Here is a 27,748-nt window from a genome sequence, read left to right on the forward strand (position 1 = left end):
CAGTTTTCAGCAGTGCTGCACAGGCCACCAGCTCTATAGGCCTTTCATAAAGGGTCTACACAACAAGGACTGGAGGCCTACTGTGGTCCAGGCCAGGAGTTTCACAAGGGGCACAGCAAGAAAATAAGAATCCTGACAATCGCCGCAGTGCCATTGCAAAATGCCAGGGGGAGGGGGGCGCAGTGATTGGTGGGTCTGCCCCGGTCTTTCACTCCACACAAAAGCACTGTATTGAGCCTGGGCCTACATCCTCACCCCCACCCGCGCGCTTATAAAGGCCCCGTCAGGGGAATCTGCTCACCTCCAGCGCAGGGGGCGGAGCAGTCAGACCGCACCACCCCCCAGGTGTAGTTGGGCTTCCTTTCGCTGCGGGGCAGGGTGTACTCCCACGCCACGCCTGGATTCTTCCCCTGGAGCAGGATCTGGAAGGGGAGGGAGACAGTGAGGCTATAGGCCAGGTTTGTTACCTATGAGCTGGGATCGACAGAGTACTTTCAGTTGTATTTGAGAAACATATAGCCCGCACACACACGCACACATACATGCACATCACAGCTGTTAGATGGCTGAAATGATGACATGATGAGATATACTTTATTTATAATCTGTAAATGGTCCACTGTCTCTATTGACACAGTATGGGGGCACAAGATGTACATGCTTTCACAAATAGCTGGAAGGAAATAAACACAAAATACTTTTGTGTTACAAATTGTACCATAATATGATTTATAACCATAGATTTCAGTGCGATAAATTGTATAACCCTTTTTTTATTTGAAGAGTTTTTGTATTTAAAAACACATCACAGGGAGACTCCACGACAAGTTCTGGAAAGGACACGCTAAAGTGGAGGACATTTAAATGAACCCCCAGAACGATCTATTACCATGGCCGTGTTCCATGGGGCCTGGCCAGCCAGCCTGAGATTCCAATCCAAGTTTACCCCCAAAAAAAGCTCCTTGCACTTCCAGTCCCCAGCAGTGTCTGGCCTCTACCTGGATCACACTCCACGCCTGTTTTCACACACAGCAACAGGAGGTGAGATTTACGGCTCTGGAAGTTACTCCGAATATCACTGCTGGAACCTGACAGGCTGTCTATGAGCTGCAGACCTACTCAACCCCCATCACTCTGGCTTCCGATCCGGGCACTCCACAGAGACTGCTCTCCTGGCTGTGATGGAGGTGCTAGCCACTGCACGAGCCTCATCCCTCTCTTCTGTCCTGATCCTCATTGACCTGTCTGCAGCATTTAACACGGTCAATCACCAACTCCTGATTTCCACCCTGGCTGAGATAGGCATTTCTGGGGCGGCCCTGTCTCGGTTTGTGTCCTATCTAGCAGATCAGTCCTGCCAGGTCACCTGGAGGAGGTCTGTCTCTGCTCCTCATCTCCTTCTCACAGGAGTCCCACACGGCTCGGTTCTGGGGCCTCTGCTGTTTTCCCTCTACACAAAATCTCTTAGCTCAGTAATTACATCACATGGCTTTTCGTATCACAGTTATGCTCATGATACTCCATGTCTCCTCTCTTTCCCTACCTCTGCCACACAGGTCAATGAGGAAATATCTGCCTGCCAGGCCGACATCTCATCATGGATGACCAGGCATCACCTGAAGCTCAACCTCAATAAGACGGAGCTGCTCTTCATCTCTCAGAGTATCCCTACTACAAGAACTCTCCGTCACTGTTGATGGTACTACAGTGACTGGAACTACAGTGATTTGGAAAAATCATCATCTTGTTCAGGTTTTCAGCTTTGCACAGAACAATTCTGAATGCCTTCAAAGAATGTGAGTGAACTCTTTAAAAACATCCACAAACCTAAATAACCCCTCAGTAAGACAGCAATGAACCTTCTTTATGTCCACAGAATAGTGGCAGATGAAATTCAATCGAAATTGCTTTGACATTGGCAGTGTATTTATGAGCAGGAGTCTGTTTTAACCTCGATGGCAGGTCAGAGAGAGCTTGAGGCATTGCTGAAACAAGCTTTTGAGGTGACTGTTTTGCACCATGTCGATGTTGAATAATGTGCTATTCACAATTATGGCTATTCTAACCTGCTTCCATGCAATGTAGAAAGCTGTTCAAAAACAATACAGGGACACAGAGCTCCAGGCATCTCACACATGATGTTCATTACAGTAATTTACACACCACTGCAACTTCATTCCTGTCTCACTTAGAAACTACACGACCTCAACTAACACAATTTTAAACGACAACTTTGTTCTATTGCATTCCATTGTCTACTGGCTTTGCAAAAGCTACAATCCAGCAAGCATACATTACACACCTTATGCATAATATCCCACCAATGTCATCCATTTATGAATTTACTGAAGAAATTCACTTTGGATGCTAAACTCAGGGGAGCCACGGTAATGTAAAAGTATGTCATTTTAATCTGTGGCATAGTAGCACTGGAGCAATATATCCCCTTGACTAATTTAGACTTGATGATATTAACATTGCAATCCGGGTACTGTTTTAAGATATCATTGACAGAACGAATGTAATTGAGTGTAGTATACGCAGGTCATAATGTAATAAAATGTAGTATTGTGCATGGTAATCAATGTAGTGCCCTCAATATCAGTCGGTAGCCACCTCCACATTAATGGATATTCTGTCCTGTGCTATTTTTTCTACCGTCTCAGTGCCCACAAGGTACCACAAGTACTGTAGGCAGTCAGACAGTGGGTAAGTCTGTTTTCTCAACAGAGCCAGATATCGCCGCATGGCTCAGGGGCAGTGTAATTTGACTTTTCTGACTTGTGGCCTCCGCTAACCAGAAGGAACTGGAATGTTTGGGCCTCTGGGTGCAAACTATCTCACGCAGCACTCCCACTGGTGGAGGCCTCAGCTGGCCCATACCCTCCACTGAGTTGAAAGCCCTTCCAACGTAGCAGGATCAGAGCGCAATTAATCCCGAACAGTAGCATTACTACATCGTACAGTTAGCCACCGCCCCCCCTCCCCACCCCTTCAGCCTTTTTCATGCCAAAGCCCTGTCACCGCTAATTCCCTAACGGACATCAGGGGACGGCGCCCGCAGAAGGAAATCTCACTTCAAAGACCAGCGTCTCATTAGTCGGACCCGCCGCGTACAGGCTCTCCGGCCGATTGAAGGAGCGCCGATAGTCGAACACTGTCCCCGCGAATTGGAATGTTCCAGGCCAGTCAACAGTCCAGTCCCCTGTCAGATGGTATTTCTTCTTGAGGCTGCGGACAGCCAGATAGCTGGTGGAGATCTCCACTTCCTGCACGCGGATGCTCCGGGCTCCAGCCGGGACAGTGACCACCGTGTAGTATTCTGGGGAAAGAGGTCAGAGAGAGAGGGACAGCTTGGTCACTCTTCTGGGAGCAAGCACCAGCTTTAAGCTCAGAGTAATCTCTGTCCAGCTATACTTATCATTGTGATTTATAATTAGTAATTAGATGATTGGTCTGTATTTGACAATTCAAAAATTGCTCTTCTTGCACAAAAATAATTTGAGTATTGTTGCTGACCATTCATCGACACAGTGTGCCCATCTTCTAATGGCTATTTCCAGCATGACAATGCACCATGTCACAAAGCAAAAATTGTCTCAGACTGGCTTCATGAACATGAAAATGAGTTCTATGTTCTTCAATGGCCTTCCCAGTCGCCGGGTCTGAATCCAATAGAACGGGAGATTTGCAGCATGAATGTGCAAGTGAGAAATCTGCAGAAATTGCATGATGCAATCATGCCAATATAGAACAGAACCTCAAAGGAATGTTTTAAATATCTTGTAGAATCCATGCCACAAATAATTGAGGCTGGTTAGAGACGCCCTACCCAGTATTCCTAATAAAATTCCTAATAATGTGACTCAGTGAGTGTATATAAGGTCTCTTGGAACATGGAAATACTAGCACACACAGTGGGGACTGTCCCTGTGTGACACTAAGACTAGTTGTGTTGGACTGTTTAAGAGCAGGATGTAGACATATACGGTCTCTCCACCCCAAAGATACTGCTTTGGCTGGGTACAGCTCTGGCGAGCACCTGAAATGAACTTAATAATTTTAATGTCTAAAGCTACAAGGTAATGTTGGGTATGTTTATTAGGTTGCATTAGAGCCCAGGTTCAGTCCAGCACATTCAGGGCATGGTTTTCCTCTTAACCTCATGTTTTGAAAAACTCTTTCTGAGTCTACTGAATGCAGGCTGAAGGAAATGCCTGCGCTTTTTCATCAAAGCACACACAACATTAATGCAGGCATGTGCTGTGGATCAAGTCTGCCCTGGGACCCCACCCAGGGGAAGGGCTGCTAAGGGAGGTTCTCTGGAGCGAACTCCCTGGAGAAGCCCCGGTCCCCGAGTGGCGTCTGCTATAGAGCTCACACCGTCATGCACGGATGGCTCTGGGATAACTGCTGCCAAAAAGGGCCCTAGCTCGTCATCGCCCATCCGTCAGGCTCACAATAAGTGGCATGGCAGTAAACAAGACCCGAGATCTTCTGTTCTGTCCCCCAGCTCAGCGATCAATCTCTAGCACTGCTCTTAACTGAACCCAGTAAATTGCCCCCGGCTACAGAGGCAAGGGACAGGGGTACATTTTATGACAGCCTTCCGGTGAGCCGTCTGCCGTACCATTGGACCGGTGCTGCAGGAAGTACTGGCCCTTGAAGAACTTGCAGGTGGAGTTGTCCCCTTTGCAGACACCACAGGCATCCACAGTCGACTTTGAACCCAAAATCTGGTCACATCCAACAGGCTACAATTCAAAAATATTGTTGTTAAGCGACATATGTAACGCTTTGAGACAACAATGACATAATTAGATCTGTATGGTTTGTCACCAGCTGGAATTTTGGTCCATATGCAATGTAAATGTAAGGATTCAGTTTTTTTGGAAGCCAATGGCTTTTACAGGGCTATGTGTTCAGCTAAACACAATCATGTTACAGTATTTTAATAGACTCAAATAAAGATGACGTGCCTCACATATCCCATCAATGCACACATCCCCTTTGAGATCGGAGCAGGATGTCCCATCTTTGACTTTGCTGGACATGGCGAAGAAAAAGTCGAAATCCTCTGCGATGCAATACAGCTTACAGATGTCCTCATCTGTAGGGACATGGAACAGGTTGGTCTACTTGTCAAATGTTTGTTTTCAAAGATGCTACACCATCAACTGTGCCTATACATTCACGGCAAGTGCTCAATTAGCACATACCCTCTGTTGTTTTTACAAGATTGAGAATGCTCCATATGTTTAATATTAGCGTAGCTGTATGAGAGTGTGCATAAAAAAATAAAACAACAAATACTACACTTACTCAGTCTATATTGTTGATGTGCTTTCACATCTGTTGGTAGTACACTTTTTAAATGATGCCTGTAGGCTATTTAATGCTACATCAAACTAGGATATAAAGCAACCACTTGTACACAACACAGATTAGAAATGTACGGATACATATGAGCAGAATGAATGGATGGACAAACAGAATAAAGGTGAGGGAGGGTAGCTGCTATGCTTGATTATTCCTGATAGACAGCGACAGAGACTGCATCACATTTGTTCATCCACAGATCAAAACCGGCTGCTGAGCACTGCCTCAGCCTCCGGTTCGCTCTGCTGCTGATATGAACGAGGGCCCCGGCCCCGATGACCTGTACACACTGACAAGTGGCCTTGATCTCTCTCCAACAGCTGGTCACAGTACAGAGCCACAGCTTAGCCGAGGTCAATGATAAACAAGCCACTACAACACAAGAGAAAATCTCAGTCTAATGTTGGAAAAAAGAGATGTCTTTGGAATACAGAACAAATGGTACATCATTTGTTCATCTGGTAAAAAGGCTGACAGCAGGGTTCCTCGTTAGAAGCTTGTAACAATGTTGGCAGTCCTGTTGAACTGAGAAAAGCCGGTAACAGTGCGGCTCAACAGCAGAAGCCTGTAATACTGTTAACAGTACAATTCAACTGTAAAAACCTGTAACCTCTAGTTACACATTTCAGTTATAAGGACATGCAACAATGCTAACCATACGGTTTGGCTGGTAATGGTAACAGTGGAGACTGATGTTCCACAACACAGAGAAGAACGAATGAAACTCCCATTCCTGTACATTTCTGAGAGGGAATGCTGGGAAGGCAGTGTCTCTACAGATCATGCAGGGATCCTCAGACTTGAGTTCAAGTCAGGATGCTCTGTGGCCTGGGGTAGCCCTGTAAGCAGTACCATCGTCAAGCTAAGGATGCACAAGCTTTCTGAAGCACTTCAGTTACATATTCATTAACGCTGCATTGTCAGTACGGTCTGGTGGAAGCCAAATGGGAATTTGCATTCTTCTGGATATATATTTTTTTTCTGTAACAAAAGAGTCATCCATGAAACATCCATATTTGCAATATGCGTATAGGAGCAAACCTAAGAAACCACCACTAGGAGCTGTCTGAAGAAGCTGAAGACATCTACTCACAGAACACACAGTCTGTGTGAGATCTGTGCTTTTAATTGGATTTTGTGCTTAAAGCTCAGTTACTTGGGGGTAAGTATCTTTACCTCCAGGAGTATTCACCCTGTGAAAACACCAAGACCCAGAGCAGACGGACATGAACGGACGTGCCGCATGTTCACCTGGAAGATCATCTCCACTTTGACCGGGATGACCCAGTCTGCCTTTGAAAATGGCAGACCTCGTTCCATATCCCAGTTGTCTTTTCAGGACTGACTCTCCATCTTCATTTATCAGCATTTCGCCCTAATAGGCTGACACAGGTAACCTTGCCTCAGGGCATCGTTGTGTTCCAGCATTCAGTCTCTTTAGAGCACAAGCAGGCAGATACATGTCTCCTGTGTGGAATGGAAGCTTAGCTCCCGCTCCCTATAGACGCATCCAGCATCACTAGGAACGCCATTTCAAAAGATGCACAAGCATAATGTCAAGCCTTAAGAATTCAAGGATATGCTTTGTGCCATATAAAAAAAGAATTTGGCTGGATAGACACATATTTTGTGCCAGCACAATCAATTAAAGAATGTAAAGCATGCAGAGACGCAAACATTTTGTGTAATCATAGCCATAATTTCACAAGCTCATTTTAACAGGATTGTACTGTGCAAAGCTAACTGCAATATTTAGCATCCCTTGATTTACAAAATTTGCATTTCCTGTCTCCCAGAGAGCATGTCAGAAAAAAGGTTGAATGGGTTATTGCAAGAATGGAGGTGTACAGCTTAGTTGATATTCCTGATCTCTGACATTTAAGGGCAGGACATGAAAATATTCCCATACCTTCCACCTTTGTGTAAGGCTTCCATTTGTAGTACCAGCCCCGGAAGGGCTTGCTGTTGTACTCTGCACACTGCTGTGCCCGGAAGTCCACTCCATTGGGCTGGCAGGCCTTGGTGTTGCACAGCTCATACACACGGCTGGCTCCTTGGCAGAACTTGCCACTGTACTGCGGCCTGTGGGAACAGTCACCAGTTACAAGCGATACTTTACAGATTTGATAACGCCAACCTTATTCGACACATGAAGGAATCTGCAGGTGACAGTGCCAGCTACAGTGTGAATTACATTACATTTGTGGGGTGACATTAGCTAAGGTGGTAAGAGCAGTCGTCTGACAGTCGGACGGTTGCTGGTTCAATTCCTGCCCTGGGTGTGTTGAAGTGTAAGACACCTAACCCCTAAATGCACCCGGCGAGCTGGCTGGTGCCTCGCATGGCAGCCAATCGCCGTTGGTGTGTGAATGCGTGAATGAATGAGTGAATGAGAAGTAAAAATTGTACAGCGCTTTGGATAAAGGCTCAATATAAATGCCAACCATTTACCATTTACTATGTATTGTTTAAGTTCTATAGTCAGTTTTAAAGGGCAACGCTATGGTTACAATTCTGTCAAGTATATTACAGTTTCTGCAATCCATAAACACAGCGTAGATATCGTAAAAATCCTTACTTTAATAAATGTCAAACCCCGAATGAGGGCCACACCCAGTATTTCAGGCCGGAGTCCTGTGGTCCGAGGTTCAGGCCTCTAACTACTACTCTACATTACTGCAGGAAAGTACAGACCAGGCGAGCTACCATTTCCCAAAGAGCAGGAACCAGAAGAATCTCTGATGCCACATAAGAGGAGACTGTCCAAACAAAGAACATACCCATGCACTCAGGCCTTAAGCAGAAAGTCAGCATCATTTTTTCTCAGGCATATACTTAACTGAGAGCATCGTGGGCATGCCTCCACTGTGAAACCTCAAAGCAAATAAGTCTGGTCTAGAATCCTGACTGCTGGATCTCAGCGTGCTCCTACAGCAGGGGTATTTGTTAGCAGCCAGTATACTGTTCTATTCAGGCGTGTTTGAATTGTGCACCGTTCGTAAAGCTGACTGATTCGGCCTGGCACAAAGGCCTTGATGTTGATCTGTGCTTCTTTTTTTTTTTATTTCAAAAAGGGCAAATTAATTAGCATTAGCGTGACGGCGCAGACACCGCTTCAGTCAGCCCCGCTGGCCCGAACCTTTCGGCTCTGAGCTCGTTTGAGCCACGTCTCGGGGCAAGCTCACAGTCCGATCCAATTACAGGCAGAGCACGGAGAGGCGCGGGTCCCGTGTGCTGGAGCGTTTACAGGCAGGCCGGTGAGGAAACGCCGCTCCATGTCTCAGGGATTTCAGCGAGAGACTCCACTGGTCGGTTCCCACACTGAGGAAGCAGGACCAGGCACGGGCCGTGAGTTACGCCAGTTTCAATCAGCCGTTCACAGGAAACCCACCGCCTAAGGGAGGCCTGATGCGAAAATGAACAAGGAAAGTCTTCTGGCCTGTATTTTCGTCACCCTCTTGTCTAGCCCAATATCAGGAACATCCCAATGGAAGAGGGGCAGGGTTTGTAAACGTCAGCCTTTCCCCGTCTAGCCGACCCCCCTCCCTCCCCATTCCACAACACGCACCCCCCCCCCCCCCCCCCCGCCTCTCTGCTCGTCAAAGCAGAGACACCTTCTCTGACTTCATTATCAAAGTCCTGTTTGAGTGAAGGCACAACACGCCCTCGCCTGACCTCTCCTGCACCCTCACCCTCTCCTCCTTCCCCCCGTGACCCCGCCTTCATCTCCCCGCCTTTTAGCGTAGGTCTGGAACCCGATAACATCTGAGGCAGTGTGCTGTCAATTAGAGCTGTGTTTTCACAATCGTAAAAATCCTTTACGAGAGTGGACAGCCTCACAGGCTAGCCGATCGGTTACAATCGCTTCCTGGGTGTTTGGGTTTGAGTCCAGCTGTTTTACTACTGTTTTGTAGAAAAAAGTTAAGTGTTGATATCACTAAAACTGGTGAAGAGAGGGTATAGCCAGCACATGTGTATGTGTTCTGCATTTCATATTTATCAACAAATATAACACTATTTTATGTCAAGAGCATATTTAGCAGTTCACAGGACTGAATAAGAACACAGGACTCTTCTTTGATATAACTTCCTGCATGTTGTATGATAATCCTTCAATTTCCCATATGAATCTGCCAGACTCAAATACATTGATACATCTCATATGTTATTGATCAATCTATAACATATGGGGGTCTATTGTAAATGTCAAGGCACAACTGCCAAAAGCTACTTGTAACTCAAGGCGCTGGCAAACTTGGGCATGTTCAACTCAATTTCAGTATGTTAATATTGTGATACCAGACTTTAGCTATGGTCCGGCTGCTTTAATAGGAATAAATGAACCATGGGGGTTTGCTTTCATTATTGCCAATCACATAAATATTATGTTTGGACGAATATACAAAATATTTTAAATAGCACAACTATTTTCAACTATATTTCTTTAATTGTATCGTGTTGTATGTACTTGAGACAAATGTACACTCACGAGAAACAACTCCACAGCCTGTCAGTCCCTACTCTCAAACATTTTTTACATTCACTCATACACAGCTTTGGCATTTTTTACATCTGTTTATACAGCTGGATATATACTGATGCAATTCAGGTTAAGTACCCTACTCAAGGCTAACACAGCATCGTCCTCGCTGGGAATTGAACCCAGGTTACAAGCACAGTTCCTTAATCATCATACTACAATGCCACCATTACATTGTGTCGAATACTGCATGCCAAAGAATTCACTGACTTTCTGACGGCTATATTGCAATGCACCACCCGACCTGTCCAAACATCTGAAATGCATTTTTAACATTTTCAGTCATTGACCTAACCCTTCCAAATGCACAAATAAAAGAAAGTTCTTGGCTTAATGTATAGAGTAAATGGACACAATTTTAATGGATATCCAGTCATTGTAAATTGAGTGCCTATAGCACCACCTCATATGAAATCCCATTATGTACTCAATTTGAATATGAAATAAATGTACAATAACCAGTCAGTAAATTAAGAAATGTGTATCTAAACAAGGCTAACAATTCCACTTCCGCCCCGGCGACTTTGCACTTACGTTGTCAGGAAAATAGGGCCTGTGGTCTAACATTCTGGGGGTCTGGGAAGCATAATTGTGGTCTAACCCGTCTCATTTAGTCCACAATGTCATATGTAAAGCTATGACTGGGACAAACTTGTAAAACTGCCTGAAGAACTCTGTCTTTATTCAACAAATTGGCTTTTTGATGTGGCAGAATAGATCTTGGGTGTAATCGTTTACACATTGTACATACTTTTTTCCCCTGACTTCCCTGACTCCATAGAAATGTAGGCTCTGAGGCTATAAGTCTGGGAGATGCTATCCTTTGTTTTATCAGGGGGTGAACATTCTCCACCCCCAGGCAAGGAGAAAACTATTCTTATTTCTACATTTTATATCGGAAGAATGTAAAATCATATGGGAGTGACAATGGGAATGAGTAATGTATGAGCTCCATATACATATAGTTTATTGAAGGAATGGTATGACATGTTTTCTCCAAGGAACATGTATGAAATTAAGGATGATGTAATTCTAATATAAATGTAACCTCTCAATTTGTTTTTAGTACAGGTCAAGATCATTTTCAGCAAGCAACACATGTTAATGCTTGTCGGACAATAAAATCTCTCCAGTAACATACTTCATCAATTTACTCATGGTTTACACTTTGCTCTGGCATTTAAAGGGGGTTTTCATCAAATGCCATCCGTAATCTGAGATTAGTTAGGGGGTCAAAGTTTAGATTTAATCCTGCTTTGTTTCTTCTCTAAAATCTTCCCTTCTGGAGTTCCAGCAGTGCATACAAGATGGTAAACATTTTTCAGATGTCTCTGTCTGTAAAACTGAGTAGAGCAAGGAAGCAATCCACTCTAGAATAAAGCCAGTGGATTCAATTCAATTACATGACATTTTATTTGTAGTGTGCTCTTCACAGAACACTGTCCCAAAGATGCTTTACAGATTAACAGAAGGGAAGAAAAAATACCAGCCCTAAGACCCCAAATAGCATTTGAGGTAAGCAACTCCCTAGTGGGGAGAAAACCTTCAAGCAGCGATAAAAAACCCCCCGATGGGACAAAATTTCGGGAGGAACACGGCTATAGGGGGATGCCCATCCTCCGCTGGCCTATAGGTTAAGATAGTAACAGTTGAGGTAAAGTGGATGACTGGTGGTAACTCATATACGGTCGTACCTGGGGCTGTTGCAGGACCTCTCCTTGTACATCACGCCCCCTCCACAAGACCGGGAACAGTCGGACCACCCAGACCACTGCGACCACTGACCATGGACTGCTTTCGGGCCGTGGTCCCCGAACTTCACACATTGGCCTCTCCGACACCACTGCACACACCCGTCCCCACAACAGGAGGAGAAACCGGTCATCCTGGCTCAAATTGCCAGCAACCCAAACACCAAGGCACCGGGTTAAGAAGCGTACAGTACCCACCCACCAACACAACTGGAAACCTAGAAAACGTTCTGCCAAAGGGAAGCATTCTGGCCAAACTAGACATTTTTACATTCATTAGTTTTCCTTCTTGCTTGTGTCCATGTTGTTGGATAAACGGCATCACTTTACAAAGAGACACGCTCACCATATCCATTCCACAGATGGTTCCTTCTGCAGCCGGCATAAACTTGGTTTCACATCTGTGTCCCACCCGGTGACACCACAGTGACTTGCAGATGTCCTGTGTAAACAAAATAGCCTTTAAGCATAGCATCAGACTTCAGTTGACTTAAATTACTGTCCATCCAAAAGCAACTATCAAACTATCATCCGATGATATGGTTGTACAAATAACTGGTAATCTAATTTTTATATATTAGAAATTAAGCAAAATCTGTCAGCACTATTCCGTCACATTTTTTGGGGAACATCACACTTAATCTGAGACTACGGCCAGCTAGGAGCTCTGCTGTGGATGCGCGCCATGTTGGCCCTTTGCCCGATTGCATCTGGCAGACAGAGGGGGCTCTGAAAGGCAGTCCCACTGTGCTAATCTAGTGCTGAAGACCGTTCAGCACTGCACTGGAGTCCATAAGAATGCATGGCTAATTAAGTCTCTCCTGTTCGGCACGATGCAGCCAGAATCCCAAAGGCTAGCCCACAGATAGCCCACAGATCCCTTTAATTAAGATGTGGGGTAGGTCATGTCTGAACCTTGTTCTCAAAGGCCCAGGCTTCAAGTTCACAGACAAAAGGCAATGGGTGCATTCAATGGCCTGGTCCATTCCATAAGGCTAATCCTAAATTTTGAGATTCTAAGGCACGTTCAATTCCCAAGCTTGTGTCCTTTTAAAGTTAATAATTATTCAAAAGATTTGCATGTTAATGAAATGCCAAGATGTTGAAGGTATAGGAGATTTTGAGTCTACATTTTTTTGTCTAGTTTTGCATTTCTTAGATTTCACTCTTTAGCCAAGGGCGCTGACTAATAACTAGTTTGCTGTTCATTAAAAGTTATTATGTTTAGGCTGTAGAAAACAGACATCAACAATTACATTATAGTTCAGCCAAAATACCAACGTGGTAAAACAACTTTTTGTAGTGGAGCCTTTCGTAATTTGCATCACAAATCACCTCACCGGGGGATCGCAAATAGCTTGCAGGTCCATTATGCAGTCAGGTAGCCTACCTTCACAAAGTCCAGATTACAGAGTTTTGCCTTGGAGCCAAACTGCCATTTGCACTGTGTGTCAGCATCGTACAACTGGCCAGGGAGCTGCTCTGGGTACTTGTACTGTCCAATTTGTTTTGGCTCATCCACCAGACAAGAAGCTTGAGCTGTACTGTGAAAAAACACACAGCGTATTAACAAGAACAAGAACAATGCTCAAACTCACACCACAGTGACACAGAGATAAACCAGGCCTTATTTGATGAATATACCAAACTAGCCTTGGCTTGGCATGTCTAGTGTGTTACCATCTTTCTTATCCAGGGTAACATTTTGGATTTCACTTTAATACAACAAAATGATTCAGGATAAGCACCTTACACAAGCGTACAATGATTGTGACACACCAGCGATTCAAATCTGCAACCATTTTAAGTTACCATTACAAGCTGTAACCATTACAAGATACAGGTTCTGGGCCATGACTCCCTAATATACCTGGTTACACATGTAGGTTTTTCTAAATACAAAAGTAATACAAAATAAAAAGTAAATGTAGAACAAATAACTTGGCTAGTACAGATGAGTCAGTACTAGATTGGGCATACCCAAGGAATTTGCTGAGGTACTGGCGACTGCAGGCAGACCAGGAGAAGACTCCGTTGTTACCGGCCAACGTGGGCGACATGATGTTCCCCTCTGCCTTCCTGCACGGGTTCCCCTCGCCATCGTGAACCATCCCGAAACTAGAGCATGGAGGGGAAGACTGTTACCCAAGAGGCCTGCTGACCAGAGGACTCAGATCACAGCTCACTCCACTGTTACATTATCACCACTCTATATAGTGTGATTATCATGTATAGTCCTATGAGAAGGGGTGGATTTTGCTTAGTATTGGGACAGATTATGTGTTTTTGAAAAATACATGCTGCTCTGTAACTCTTGCTCTGAGCCCTAACTGTAGTGTCGGTCTCTTAAATTAATTGGTGATTGACGGTTTGTGCTTAAATCATTAAAATGTTTACATATTCTAAGATGTCATGGGGTGACTACTTCTTGCAAAGTTCTTTCCAGTTTATGCCAAATGAGGAATAATAAAATAAACTACAATAATCTCAAAAGTGAAATATAAAGTCCTTCTAATCACTATGGCAATGCATGAACAAGCAAAAGACCATTTCCCTGAGGCATCATGTGTGACACTTTCACGGCGTGATGATGTAATATGTTATAATCGGTAACAATTTAAGAATTTGTTCCAGTTTGCATCATTCTGTTTCACTAAACCCTTCTCTCAATTCTTTCTATTTGCAAATTATCATGTTTTTGCTTACATGCTATTTTCACAATATCATTACCATATTGTGAAATGCGTAAATGAAGCTCGGTTGAAAGACAAAGAACTTAAAGATGTCAACAGACCATTAGCCATAATATACAGTGCAATCAACAATACCATCTTTATGACCAATTAAAACCCAAGTTTTCTTGGTTGTAAATATGAATACAGAGAGATGTGCGCATACTTGTGCCCTGATTCGTGCGCTATGGTGAACGCCAGGCCCAGTCCTGTGTCTTCATTAATGGTGCAGCTCCGATACTTACTGCACATCCCACTGATAGGGGCGAACCCTGCGTGAACGAGAAGGAGCAGCAGTTGTGAAGCTGTGTGTGTCCAAACACTATGCTTAAGACAGTTGTGTCCACAAAGCATAAAATACGTGGTTTACAGTCCGTTAAAACCAGCCGATGTTTACCCCTAAAGAAACTGCCCAACACTGGTACTTAAGTCTGCTCTGCGGAGGAGTTCAGAAGACGTTCCCGACTTAAGGAGACACAGATGCCCCTTTCCCAAGGATCTAAACCTGCAACCTAAAGGTCACAAATCCTGAGCCCATGCCCCTAATCAGCACTCCGACCCCATTACCTCCAGAGCCCTGCCCTACTTATCCCCCAGGGCGGGGAGAATAATCCCACAGACCCCCGGGCCCTCACCCAGAGTGTCACACGGCTCGTTCTTCCAGGAGCAGATGTCCAGGCCTGTCAGCAGCACGGCGTGGTCGTGCCGTTTCCCGTTCCGTCCTACCAAGCCCGACTGCCACTGGCAGAAGCTGTTGAGGGACTGGTCGGCGTGGTGGTTTATCGTCAAGCCCAGCTGCCTCACAGCACAACAAATCTTGGATTAGCTCTCGCCAGGCATTAGCATACGCATTACCCAGGCAGACACATGGAAAGGAAATTATCTACGGAATTAACCGGGTTCCTTCAGCGGCCATGCATATTGTTGAACAGATGTTGGATTTCTGAATGTACAGTGTGTATTATGAATACTGCAGTGATTATTTAGTGTGTTTCTTACAGGATCGAGTTCCAGAAGAAGGAGGCTGACGACCACAATGTTGATATCGGTTCCAATGGTGCCATCTTTGAAAAGACTTGATACCTACAAACACAGCAAAACAAAACATGACATATTACACAATTAGAAACAGCACATTTTGTTTCTGATTCACCAAAAGTTAGTAATAGATCAAATTAGTTTTGAGGCCTTGTTTTGATTATTTTTATCATTTCAATCCCCTCAGTCCAAAAACTTCACAGCCTTATACTCATTACAATTTACAAACTGTAAATAATTAACTTAAGCTATGTCATTTTGTCTTTGAGAGCCCCACCCTCCCAAATCACCATGTTCATGACGGTCAGGACGTAGGTGGTGACGTTCTCCCTGCCGTGCTTCTCCAGCATTTTCCGGTCAGCCACCACCAGCGTCTCCACGTTCAGCCCCCCCACCTTGTTGTCGGTGATAGGAGATCGTTTAGCCCTGCCTGGAGGCTCGAACTCATCAGGCATAATGGGCCGATCCTCCGCGGGAGGCTTAGGAGCGTCTGCGGTCACAAGCAGAATGGAGAGGAAAGCGGTTCAGATACACTTTTTCCCTTCCTAAGGCAATCCCAGATAACAGGGTCTGGATAGTGTCCAGAGATAGAGACATATTCAGCTCTTTCGCTTAATGTCCTGCTTCCACACAATTTTGTCAACATGACAGGTAGTCATTCCAGGACATTGTGGCACCTGAGACATACACAGAGACTTACATTTCATAAATTTCCAAATTACTGTACATTTACATTTGGCCTGCAGTGTATCTGTACATTTACAAGGACACTGACAACAAAACGATCCAGAATTCTAACTGAAGCTTTTCAAATTCAAGGAGGAGTCCAGTCCACATTTCCAGCATGTTATATACTGTATAGTTAAAGCACACTAATGGCTGTTTTGCGTTAGCTTGTGATCCAATAGCACAGAATGGGGCTTTTACACACATAATTGCTAACAGAGACTCAAGTTCTTTAGTAAAAATAAAGACGAATGTGGCCATGAAGCACATGGAACGTTTTTGCTAAGACATGCACACACCACAGCAAGCAAATAACCCCTCCAATGCAGACTTGTAAGTGTTTGGAGCATATAGCCACTTATTGTGTGCCATTTACTATATTAATAATGTCCCCTTGAGCTTAAGAAAGTGTAGATATAAAATGTATATCTGAGAAACACTTTAGAATTATTGTGTGAATGCACCAAGACAACCATTTCAGACTTTGGATGAGAAAAACAGCTCACAGTCTCACAGAAAGACTCAAACTGATTTTAACTGGGGAGCACTCCTGTTACGTTATATATGGACAAAGTTTCCTTACATACATTGCTTGCGTCGTCCACAGAAGTGCTGCCTCTGCGTTTCCCCGTGGTGGTGAAGGTGGTGCCGGTAGTGGTTGGTTGGTCTCTCCATTTGAGGCACTTTTGTGCTCCTGTGGATTTGATGTTCAGCTGAACGCTTGTAGAGCACATGCGGGTGATGTCCACTAGGGGCGCTGTAGTTATGCTCCACAGCCAGGTGCCGGGGCAGTGGAGTGATGAAGAACTCGTCGTCTGAAGTCCGGATCAAACCTGACTGGGAAAGCACAACGGGTGGGTGAAGGCGGGGAGGTCACATGACAATAGCAGTAGCATTTCAGGAGCCTGTTAAGTGATATCTGAGAGTTGATATCTGTCATCTTAAGGCAATGGGTTCAGAACCCTTGACTAAAATACCTTCAGTTAAAAAATATCTAGCTTTACAAAATGTAAGCAATGCCAAAAGCGAAGGATATGAGCATAATTACTGTACACTGAAATTAGTTGCAAAAAAATAAAACTGTATAACGCATGGGAATTAAAGGTGTGAATAAGAACCATGCACTGTGTCTGGGTAACACATTCACACACAACACTCGCTACGCCAATGGTCCAATTTCCTATGAGACTCTGAAGTTCCAGACTATACATTACAGGCAATGACAGGTTAGAATTTTGTTTTAAAAAATAAAAAGACGACGTAGAAGCATTTCAAAACACAGCTTCCCCGCAGTCACTACTCTTTAATTAAACAGGGTTTCCTGTGAGGACTCCCAGACACCGCGTAGAGGTGCAGAGGGGATGCTGGAAAAAGAAAAAGTCGAAACACGCTTTGAGAATCTCAGCTGCCTGTAAAAACACATTATGGCCGGTGGTTATTAATCTTCCGCCATCGCCGGCCTTGTTATCTCGGCATCTGTTTAAAAGGCTCTATCAGTTTGATTAGCATCACGGGCGTCTCCCCGGCTGTGTCTGCTTACGCTCACGCGTTCGGGGAGGGGCTCAGTGTGTGCGAGGGCTCTCGGGAGCACTCTACCGCGGGCGGTCGTTTAAAGCACAGGAGACTGAAAGGATGCAGTATTGGTTTTGGTAATTCTAAGAGCCTGTCACTGCGGAGGGCTGACGACTCTCTTCGCTCTCCAGCGGTAATGTGCGTTTCTCTTACGTTTGGCAACATAAAGATCACGAGGGAGGCTGGGTCAAGAGCTCTGCTTTCTGTTGATAATTGAGGAGGGGCCATAGGTCATGGAGCACTTAAACATCTGTGCTTCGTTGCTATGGACGAGCACTACGTGTGGGCATGCACACACACACACACACACACAAACTCACCCACAGACACGCACAGACACACACATTCTTTTTTAACATGCTTCTTCTGTCTGCCTAAAATATGTCACAACACTAGCAATAAGTGTTTTTTTTTTCCTGTTTGGCAGTGCTACTTTGCTAAGTGAGTTTTTGTGACATATTTTTTGCCTTTGACATTAAATGTGTTCATGTCTAGATAAATATCACTGGGGTTTAATTGCATAAATGATTCAATGACTTACTATTGATGGCAATGATGATTTGTGCAGTCACAACATTGGCAGAATCTCATGCTTTTCTTAGAGAAGCCAGCAGCAAGGCTATAGGAATGACACGATCATGCATGCTTTAGATGAGCTATCACTGGCTAACATTAACTTACCTGAATTGTGTCACATGCATCTGTTCTGAACACCTACATTATTCTATATTCTTAATAATTGGCGAATTCAAACCTTTAAGTTTTATCAAGAGAAGCCGACATATTGATCATGTATTCATTATCTATGGAATTATGGATTATTATGAAATAGCTGTTCTAATAAAACAGCCAAAGTTAATTTAATTGGTTTTAAGTTATTCTCAGAATGCATCATTTAAACTCATGAAACTCATGTTTACTGTCAATAATTGATGAAATTCTTGCTAAAAATTCAGATTCAGATTCAGTGTTTAAGTTAGCTGTGGGCATAATCACGAATGAAGTAGTTGTTCAGACGGATGAGTCATGTGACTAAAATGCTTAGTTATGATGCGTTTTACGTATCAGCGCTACAACTTGACTTAATTTACTTGATTTAATTGAATTCTCAGCCTGTCTTTTTGCCCTGAGGACAGTGTGTCTGACTGTGTCTGTTCTACACCATGTCTGAAGCCACCAAGAAAAGTGCTGAACTTTTTCACATTCCGTCCCCCCAACCCTGCTAACCCCCTCCCCCTGGAAAACTAACAAAACAGTTGTGCATTCAGTCACTCATTTGTGCCACCAGTCAGACCCTGTGGTTGCTGGTCTCTCCCCACCCCCAACAAGCACAACTCAACCACCCCCCGTCCCCCCATCCCCTTTTCCCTGACTCGCAAGTAAACATTGGGAAGACAAAGGGAGACTAAGGCAGAACCACATGTTGTGAGAAGAGTGGCCAGGAATGGCAGGCTGCCACCCTCAGGCAGACATATGGATGCGGCAACAGCAAGTTTACTGTGGCTTCATCAAGCCACATTATAGAAAAATTCAGGTGCCCTTTACCATGGATGGATTCCACTTGTGATAATAATCCAAGAATATTGCTTTGGAATGCTGCCTTAAAGTCACTGTTAAACATGTAATCAAATGGACAGTCTCTCTCAGAAGAGTGGCCACTGAGTAAACAGTGATCATTGAGCCAGCCACAGTGCCCCCTGACAATCACAATTCAGACAGTGGGTCAGGAGGGAACCGCTAACAGACCCCACGCTTGATGTAGAAATAATGAAGCTGGCTAAGTAGCCTCAAAGCTTCTCACCTTGCTTGGAGGGCCATATACCCTAACTGGTAATTTAGTATAATTTCCAATGTAAAGTGAATCTCTGTCTGGATCGCATTCAGAGCATTGAAATGCTGGACTCAGTTTTTACTAACGGAAACACTGTAGTGGTATTATAATGGTGCTCTAAACGTTTGTCCTGAGGGCTTGCATCTGGTAGGGTTTTCTAACTATCTTTAAACCCCTAACCCCCTCCAAACCGGGGAGCTAAATTTGGTAAATCAGGACAGTAACTGCTGAATGAAGGGTTTCGGGGTCTGGTATGAGAGCTAACAGCAACAGTCTAGAATCAGCTGTGTACATCAGTATACATTGTTATGTCTGATCAGATGCATTCAGCCACTCAATATTGTTTATATCGTTATATTATCAAAGAGGCTCTTGTACTTAAACATCCCTAAATTGTTGCAACTCTTAAACTGCAACATTGGGAAATCTAGTTATCAAATGTAATTTGCATATACCCTATATTGTTTATACATGTCTATATGGGGATAATTGATAATTATACTAAAGTTGTTTTCAGTCATTGAATCAGTTTCACACACCTTGGTAATTTGTTTAGTGTTGATAATGCAGTCACACGCTGAATTCAGAGTGCCAGTCCCTTGCTTATGTCATGACCTCATGTTACCTTTTTCAGGACCGTTTCATTCTCATAGAAAGAAGCACACAGTGTCCCTTCATGACTTGGAGGAATTATCAGCATCATATTGTTTATCCATCACACAATTTCACAGTTCTTCCCAGACTGACTCCACGGGCATTCATAAATCAGTCACTGGGAGAATGATTCCCGCTATACTGTATGTGACAGGAACACAGAGCCAAAACTAAACAATGTAGACCAAAGACACAATAAAGTTTTATACCCTTCCTTCACTAACTTAATAAGCTAGTGAGTCATTAGCGAAGGTCCTCGTTAGCATCTTCCCAGGTTGGCGTGTCCCTGGGGATCCTGTGGACACCCCCCGTGAACATTAACATCCGAGAAGAACTCCCTTACCACTTCCCATTCTGCCCCAGCTGTGCCCAGTTTTCACACATGTATTGCATTTGTGTCAGAGACATGCCACACTTTACTGTAAAAATAGCTAACAAAGTCTCCTGGTAGTTAGCAGATATAGGTGCCTACACTGCGTTTGATAATTGGAGGAAATTGATTCCATCTGTGGTGATGTGGACTTTTTCTGAATGTCTGGAAGTCTGGAGAATTACGGTAAAACACACAAACTCATGACATAAAATGCAGATTTATGTAGATGTACATTATATTATATTACAGACTGACATAGGCACCTATCATAGAAAGTTGATATACAAACCAAAAAATATATACTGTCAAATTTGGAAATGGAATTCCATAAGACCAGACTGACAGGATTTAACACTGAGCCTTTACTCTTAAATCTTTGCTATACATTGAAGTTCCATGTCTCCAGTAATCGCTAGGTATACATCCGTAAGACTGTATTTTAGATGCTATCGGCTTAGTTGAAGACAATTTTACACCAAATATTCCGATATGAGATGTCTCCCACTCAGCCATAGTGAATAACATATGAAATCCCCCATGAATACAAATACTTCTCACCATTTCTTTCATATTAGTAAATTGTCACTTCTATTAAATGTTATATTACAGGAAAACCAATACATGTGACATACATTTCCTACACAAAATATTGTACATGGATTTTGAAAGGCATTTAACCACTATGACAATCTGCTGAGGCTTGCACAACATTTAAAATTCTCGCAACAAAATGCATCTTTGGTGTTAGTGTGGGAAGTGGTCCATAACTTGTCTGTCTTCCTTTAAGTCCATAATGAACACAATTAGTTTGTCTTTGTGTAAACTATAACTTCTTTTAAAGCTGCCAACCATGACATTATATTCCAAATTAGTAAGTGCTTACATGCTGTTAACGTCTGAGAAACCTGGGAGAAACTCAAAGCCAGTTATTATGCTAAATGACATCTGCATTCCTCCTACCAGTGAAGAATGAGGTGCAGGAGATAATTCTACAACTGAAGAACATCTACATTCACACTCTACATGGGTAGCATTCTGGAACAAAATATCTATCTGGTGTCTTCAGTTGACTAGAAGGACCCAATGGTCTCATATTTTCACATAGCACCTATTTGCTTCATCGAATGTGGTGTCAGGAATGACTTGATTTAATGTTCAATATTTTTACTGGAAGGCCAATTGTAATAAATCTACTCGTTTAAATTAGCACCGGACGTCATATAGAACTGTATAACCAGCAGACGTTTGACCAATACCGATTCAGAGGCAGGGTGAAGTCAAAAGAGAAGAAGAGATTAACCTGTTGTACTATGGGTAACTCTGTTCTAGCACTGTAGACAAATAGCAGAGCATCATGAACTGTCCTCCTGTGCACTGTTTTCTTCCAGACACAAAAGCAAGGTGAGCCAGCTTTAAACTCACTTCACTAATGTGGTTATATGACCCTTTATCAGTGGAACAAATGGGCATGGTCATAAATATTCTAAAATGTTCCTGTGGGGATAGGTGTGACTGATCCCAAAAAAAGGAAGACTTTGCTGCAGGCAACACAGCCAGGAAGTAATCAATTTCCTATGAGGCCACTCTCCAATTCAGGCAGAGACAGATAAAGAGATATACATAGAGAGAGATAAAGAGAAAGATAGAGAGAGAGAAGGAGAGAGTGTATGTGAGTGAGATATAGATATATGGTTACCTTATGATTGCAACATGATATTGCTTTATCATGTGGCTTTTCTAAAGTCAATTTTTCATGCCATGAACCCACAATGCAGGAATCATCAAAGGAGTTTATGCTGAATAGTATCGAACAGTATACTACAGTATAGAACAGGTATGTTTTAAACCAACCAATTGTGGGAACCAACCAATCCTGGGATAGAGATGCTATCAATGTCCCTTGTACTCTGGCCATCGCTACCACTGACTCACTGAAACCGCTGTATTAAGCACCAACCTGCACAGTTGTCTATGGCGGCACTCGCTTTGCAGATTTCGTCATTGAAGGTTTTCTGAAAATCTAAAGCAACAAAGAAATATTTGGGAAAACTCTGAGGATAACACTGTCTAATTGGCTTCTTTAATGAATACAGCGGTCTGTGCCAACCCTCAGTAATATGTACGGCCCCACATTTCCATGGCGTAGCCCTTCTACCTTCCCCATTTATCTTGGTCTTCTCTGAGAGCCAGGGCACAATGCTGTTGACAGGATGTGAATGCAACGAGCTCGGTTCCTTTTCTGGCATCTCACATAGGGCACTACATCACTGTCACTCCAAGGACCTCTGGGAATGGCTTTCAGTGCTACACACAAGATGACTGGTTGAACCGTCCGTACGTAATGGACTGAGAGTTATGAAAGAGGAAGAGGCGGGGGAATTGTCACGTCAAGTGCAAAAAGCCCCAGACGTTGAATCTTCTTTTCATTTGACTGCCTCCAAAGGACAAGCATCAATGTGTGGTGCCACCCATGAATCTGCTTTTGTTGCTCTGTCCCCAGAGCAGCTCTCAAACATACGTACAAACTAAGCTGTGAATGTTCTGCTTCGGCTTTCGATGCAGGTGGCCACCACCAGCGAGAGCCCTGGGGCTTTCTCATACTGGGCCAGCGTGTGTGAGCAGGAAACCAGACGTGTTGGGCAGGGCCAGCAGCCACAGCACTGCAAGTCTGCAGAGGCCAAAGAAGGGAAGAAACTGCAGTGCCGCAGCAGCAAATTATGTTCAGCCATCTTGTTTTTCCTGGACCACTCATCAGCACCAAGGGAACCAAAGCATGGAGAAGTTCAACATGGGACAACCAGCCACCACAATGCCCTCCCATGACACTGAAGTTTCAAGTTAAAGTTTCCATACTACCAATGCATTCATGATGCTGTTGCAAAATGACTGATTCCGCCATACACGTTGTTATGGACTGAAATGTTAAGCCACCGATTCAATGTTACATATATACTCACTGAGCACTTTATTAGGTAGACCTGTACCCCAGCTTGTTAATGCAAATATTTAATCAGCCAATCATGTGGCAGCAACTAAATGAATAAAAGCATGCAAACATGTTCAAGAGGTTCAATTGTTTTTCAGGCCAAATGTAAGAATGGGGAAGAAATGTAATCTAAGTGACTTTGACCATGGAATGATTGTTGATGCCAGACAGGGTGGTTTGAATATCTCAGAAACTGTTGGCCTCCTGGGACACACAGTCTCTATAGTTTGCAGAGAATGGTGTGAAAAACAAAACATCCAGTGAGCAGCAGTTGATGGTTGATGGTTGGCATTTCCATAGCGCCTTTATCCAAAGTGCTGTACAATTGATGCGTCTCATTCACCCATTCATACACACACTCACACACCAACAGCGATTGGCTGCCATGCAAGACTGCAACCAGTTATGCTGGTAAAAATGCCTTCAATGCCTCCATGGTCAAAGCTGACAGGAAGGTGACAGAAATGCAAATAACCACACATTACAATTTCTTAATTTTGAGCTAGCAACATTACTCATTAACTGCATTGTTTGTTTTATATAGCCTTTGCAGTGCACCCATATGTACACACACACAATTGACAAAATACATTTAAACACAGGCCTGAAGCCTGGCAACAGCTTTCAGTGCTTCAGTGAAGTGTACCTGGGGTATTAAGTGACTTCCCACATGTTACACCAGCAGTGGCAACCAGCAACCCCCAAACTGAATAAACACAGCTTGCTCAGGCAGCCGAGAGCCAAGATCACAAGCATAGAGGGTGCAATCTGAACACCTCCACCTCCTGAGTTACACAGCCTATGGACAGCCCCAGTTAGCCATTAAAAAGACTGCATGAATGGTTCCACATGGCTGTGGGAAGCAATTGCCACCTTGGCTCCCATAGACAGCCATTCAACACAGTGGTGGAGTGCACCACTTTTAGGGCAGGGAGTGCAGACAGGCAGAAATATTTTCCTTCTGACTGACCATAGCCGACAACTGAACTTCAAAGATATGTTTGTAACTTCATGGCTATGAACATAACGTGACACAGGGCTTGGGAAAGGTCATGTCCATGTTTGTCAGGCCTGGACACGCTAGCCTGAGCATTGGAATCTGCTAAAGGGGCAGACAGAAAGCTCAACTATCCACCAATACCGCCAGACTCACACATCTCAGGATCCCCACCCCAGTCCAATAAGATCATGAATGCTATGTAAACTGAGGTTTCCTAAGGTGCCTCCAAACCTTTGTCTAACAATGGAAGAATCGGTGGTCAGGTTGACCATGCTGAGTTTGGCTGTCTGTCAAAGAAAACTGCATTGCATTTGGCAGATAGCAGAAGATCTCATAGATGCTACGTTTTCACATACAATTACTTTATAGAGACATTTTACTGAACCATTTCAGGTTTAGTGCCTTGTTAGGGGTACCTGTGAATGAAACCCCCAAACTCTGCGCCAAGAACCCAGTTCCCGAACTATTGTTTTACTCTGCCGCCAAAACTACACGCCAATACATCAAGTTGAGACCTGTGGGTAATTCTGCCCTCTAGGCAGGAAGATCAGTACCACAGCCCTTGGCACTAAGGAATATACTGTCATTCTGAAGGTGCCAGGTAGCCTCTGCTCACCTGGCTCCACTGGTTCATTCTTTATGTCCCTGGAACAGAATCACCTGAGCTTTTGTTGATTCACTCATTATGTTTGAAATGTATTAGCACATGCTTCTGATCATGGGCCCATGAAATAAAGTATCCTCATAAAACTAACTCAATTATAAGGATTTAAAATCTTAAATGTTAACTGCTGAATTTCCATCACCAAGTCTAAGATGGCCCTCCGCAGGACTGGCTGACAGCTGTTTGCTCAGGCCCCTGCTCTGCATGCCAGCGTGTCACACAATGCCCAACGAGTGCATGTGTGACGGAGGCGACAGAATCCCTGTACACCAAAGAGCACTTAAAACTCTGAATTAACATTCTTCAAGCACAAGACCCTCTCGCTTGAGACTGACTGCCAGTTATCCTTGGGGTTTCCAAGCAGAAGAGGCAGGCAGGGATCAAGGGGATGAATAAGTCCTCGTTTGTATTAATCCAAAGCTCCTTGAGAAGAAACATGGCATGTAGGGTTAAACTCTTCACAGCTAGGCACCGTGTGTAGGGGGGGGGGGGGGGGGGGGGGAGTATTTTTTTCAAAGTGTATAGTTTCATTTTAAATAGAAAAAAGAAAACCATTGACCTTTTAACGCAATATCTCTTCATGCTCAAAATCGGGATATGTGAGCATGTAAAGGATGGCAGAAAAAAAATGAATCGCCGATGCCCCCTAGGTCATCCTCCAAGAAGAGAAAAATAATAGGGAGGGGAAAAAATAGATCAAAGAGCGCTTCCAGTCTATTCAAATGCAATTGCTTCCAAATCACATTGTGTTGTCGCGCAGTTTTAAAGAATGGGCCACTGCTGTTTTATTGTAGAGAAGCTACCACTAATGAAAGGGACAATGCATAGATTAGTGCTGCCATCCAAGCGGCTAAAACTTCACTCTGGCTTTAATTGCACCGAACAAGGGGGATAGAGAAACAGGGAAAACAAGGAACAAAAGAAGGAGTATGGTGCAGAGAAAGAAGTGGAGGTTTTTTTTTTTTTTTTAAAGGTATGTTTATCGCAGTTTAGTGTCCGAGGTGGACATGTCATCGCCCAGCAGAAGAACGGGGAGGTGAACACTGAGCCAGGAAATGTTTCAAGTGAACCATTTCCTGTGTGTCCTTACTGACCCGCCAAGATCCATTCAGAGAAAAGAGCCCATTTATGACTTCATATACAGCACCGCATTCAGGGCTCCTACCGCTCACACAGGTGTGTGGTTTTGCGACAATGAAAGGTCATTCACTGGAGACAAAGGCATGCTGACTGATCTCTTCCTGGACTCAAGCAGCCAATTGTTAACCCAGACCCTTGTGCAGGTATGAAAGGTTTTGAAGGCAGGCACTGTCTGGAGCTGTCTACTCAATGAAGACATATTTCAATCAAAAATGGTCTCAAAATGTAGCAGTACTTGGTTTTGGTCTCATTAATAAGCACAAACAGATCAGGTTAGAGGGTAATGCAGGGATTTCATTGGCTGAATGAGACGATGGAGAAGATGATATTCGTACATACAGAAAGCAGAGAAAGATACACATACAACATGGAGATCCTTCTTTGGCAAATGGAGGGACAGCGATAGGGGATACAGACAGAGAAAGAGAACTTACCAGCCCTGAGCAGGTGGATATGGCGACGGACGAAGTGGTGTGGTTTTGTATAAATCCCTGATAAAAGCAGTTGTATGAATCAGGCTCCTGTGCTGCAGCAGTAAAGCCCTCTGTGCCAAACGTCTGTATGGTAAACCCATCGGAGACCACCTTGGAAGGCCTCAAGTCCAGGTGCATGTCTTTCCCAAAGGCTGACAGTTTGTAGTGCAGGGTGCCCCTGGCAGACAAGGATCTCCTCTTCCGACTGGCAGCCATCATGTCGTGCGAGATGTAACCTCCCGTGGAGTCCACCTCGACAGGGGTCACAAATGTGTAATCTACACAGAAGTCAACACACATTACAGATATCTGTTGGGAGCATTCACCCTATGACAACTGATCAGATGCATAATGGTAACTAAATGTTGGTGATGTTTTTAGACAGCCTTTCATTAACAGACTATTATTTCTGACTGACAATTGTATTTCTGCCTTATAGTCTGTTTTCTAATTTACACTCAGTGAGCACTTTATTTGGTATTTATTACACTTATTTTTTAGACTTATTAAGTCTTCTGCTGCTGTAGCCTATCCACTTAGTGTTATGATACATTGTGTGTTCAGAGATGCTCATCTGCATACCACTGTTATAATGTGTGGTTATTTGCATTGCTGTCACCTTCCTGTTTCTTCCCTCACAACTGCTTCTCACTGGATGTATTTTTTTTTTTTTTTTTGCTTTTCGCACCATTCTCTGGCAACTTCAGAGACTGTTGTACATGACAATCCAAGGAGATCAGCATCACGGCCAAAGTCACTTTGATCACATTTTTTCCCCATTCTGATGGTTGATGTGAACATTAACTGAAGCTCCTGACTGATATCTACATGATTGTATGCATTAAAGTGCTGCCATGCAATTGGCTGATTAGATGATCGTATGAATAAG

At 43.8% G+C, this 27,748-nt stretch overlaps 1 protein-coding gene across 1 annotated transcript in view; it reads right to left on the reverse strand.

Annotated features, from left to right (window-relative positions):
* Window positions 1-26,948, reverse strand: part of LOC133111490 (A disintegrin and metalloproteinase with thrombospondin motifs 18-like) — a 39,424-nt gene extending 12,476 nt beyond the window's left edge. Inside the window, exons 1-15 of the mRNA XM_061221896.1 lie at window positions 26,821-26,948; window positions 16,750-17,003; window positions 15,731-15,930; window positions 15,402-15,485; window positions 15,038-15,197; window positions 14,569-14,674; window positions 13,651-13,788; window positions 13,061-13,214; window positions 12,017-12,112; window positions 11,614-11,762; window positions 7,289-7,461; window positions 4,980-5,110; window positions 4,631-4,754; window positions 3,078-3,322; window positions 302-422 (exon numbers count right to left, since the gene is read on the reverse strand). Coding sequence (XP_061077880.1) covers window positions 302-422; window positions 3,078-3,322; window positions 4,631-4,754; window positions 4,980-5,110; window positions 7,289-7,461; window positions 11,614-11,762; window positions 12,017-12,112; window positions 13,061-13,214; window positions 13,651-13,788; window positions 14,569-14,674; window positions 15,038-15,197; window positions 15,402-15,485; window positions 15,731-15,930; window positions 16,750-16,900 — 2,032 coding nt within the window. The 5' untranslated portion in view covers window positions 16,901-17,003; window positions 26,821-26,948. The remainder of the gene's footprint in view (window positions 1-301; window positions 423-3,077; window positions 3,323-4,630; window positions 4,755-4,979; window positions 5,111-7,288; window positions 7,462-11,613; window positions 11,763-12,016; window positions 12,113-13,060; window positions 13,215-13,650; window positions 13,789-14,568; window positions 14,675-15,037; window positions 15,198-15,401; window positions 15,486-15,730; window positions 15,931-16,749; window positions 17,004-26,820) is intronic.
* Between the last annotated feature and the right edge of the window lie 800 nt (window positions 26,949-27,748).

Source organism: Conger conger, chromosome 15 (genome assembly GCF_963514075.1).
Source record: "Conger conger chromosome 15, fConCon1.1, whole genome shotgun sequence".
Taxonomy (NCBI): domain Eukaryota; kingdom Metazoa; phylum Chordata; class Actinopteri; order Anguilliformes; family Congridae; genus Conger; species Conger conger.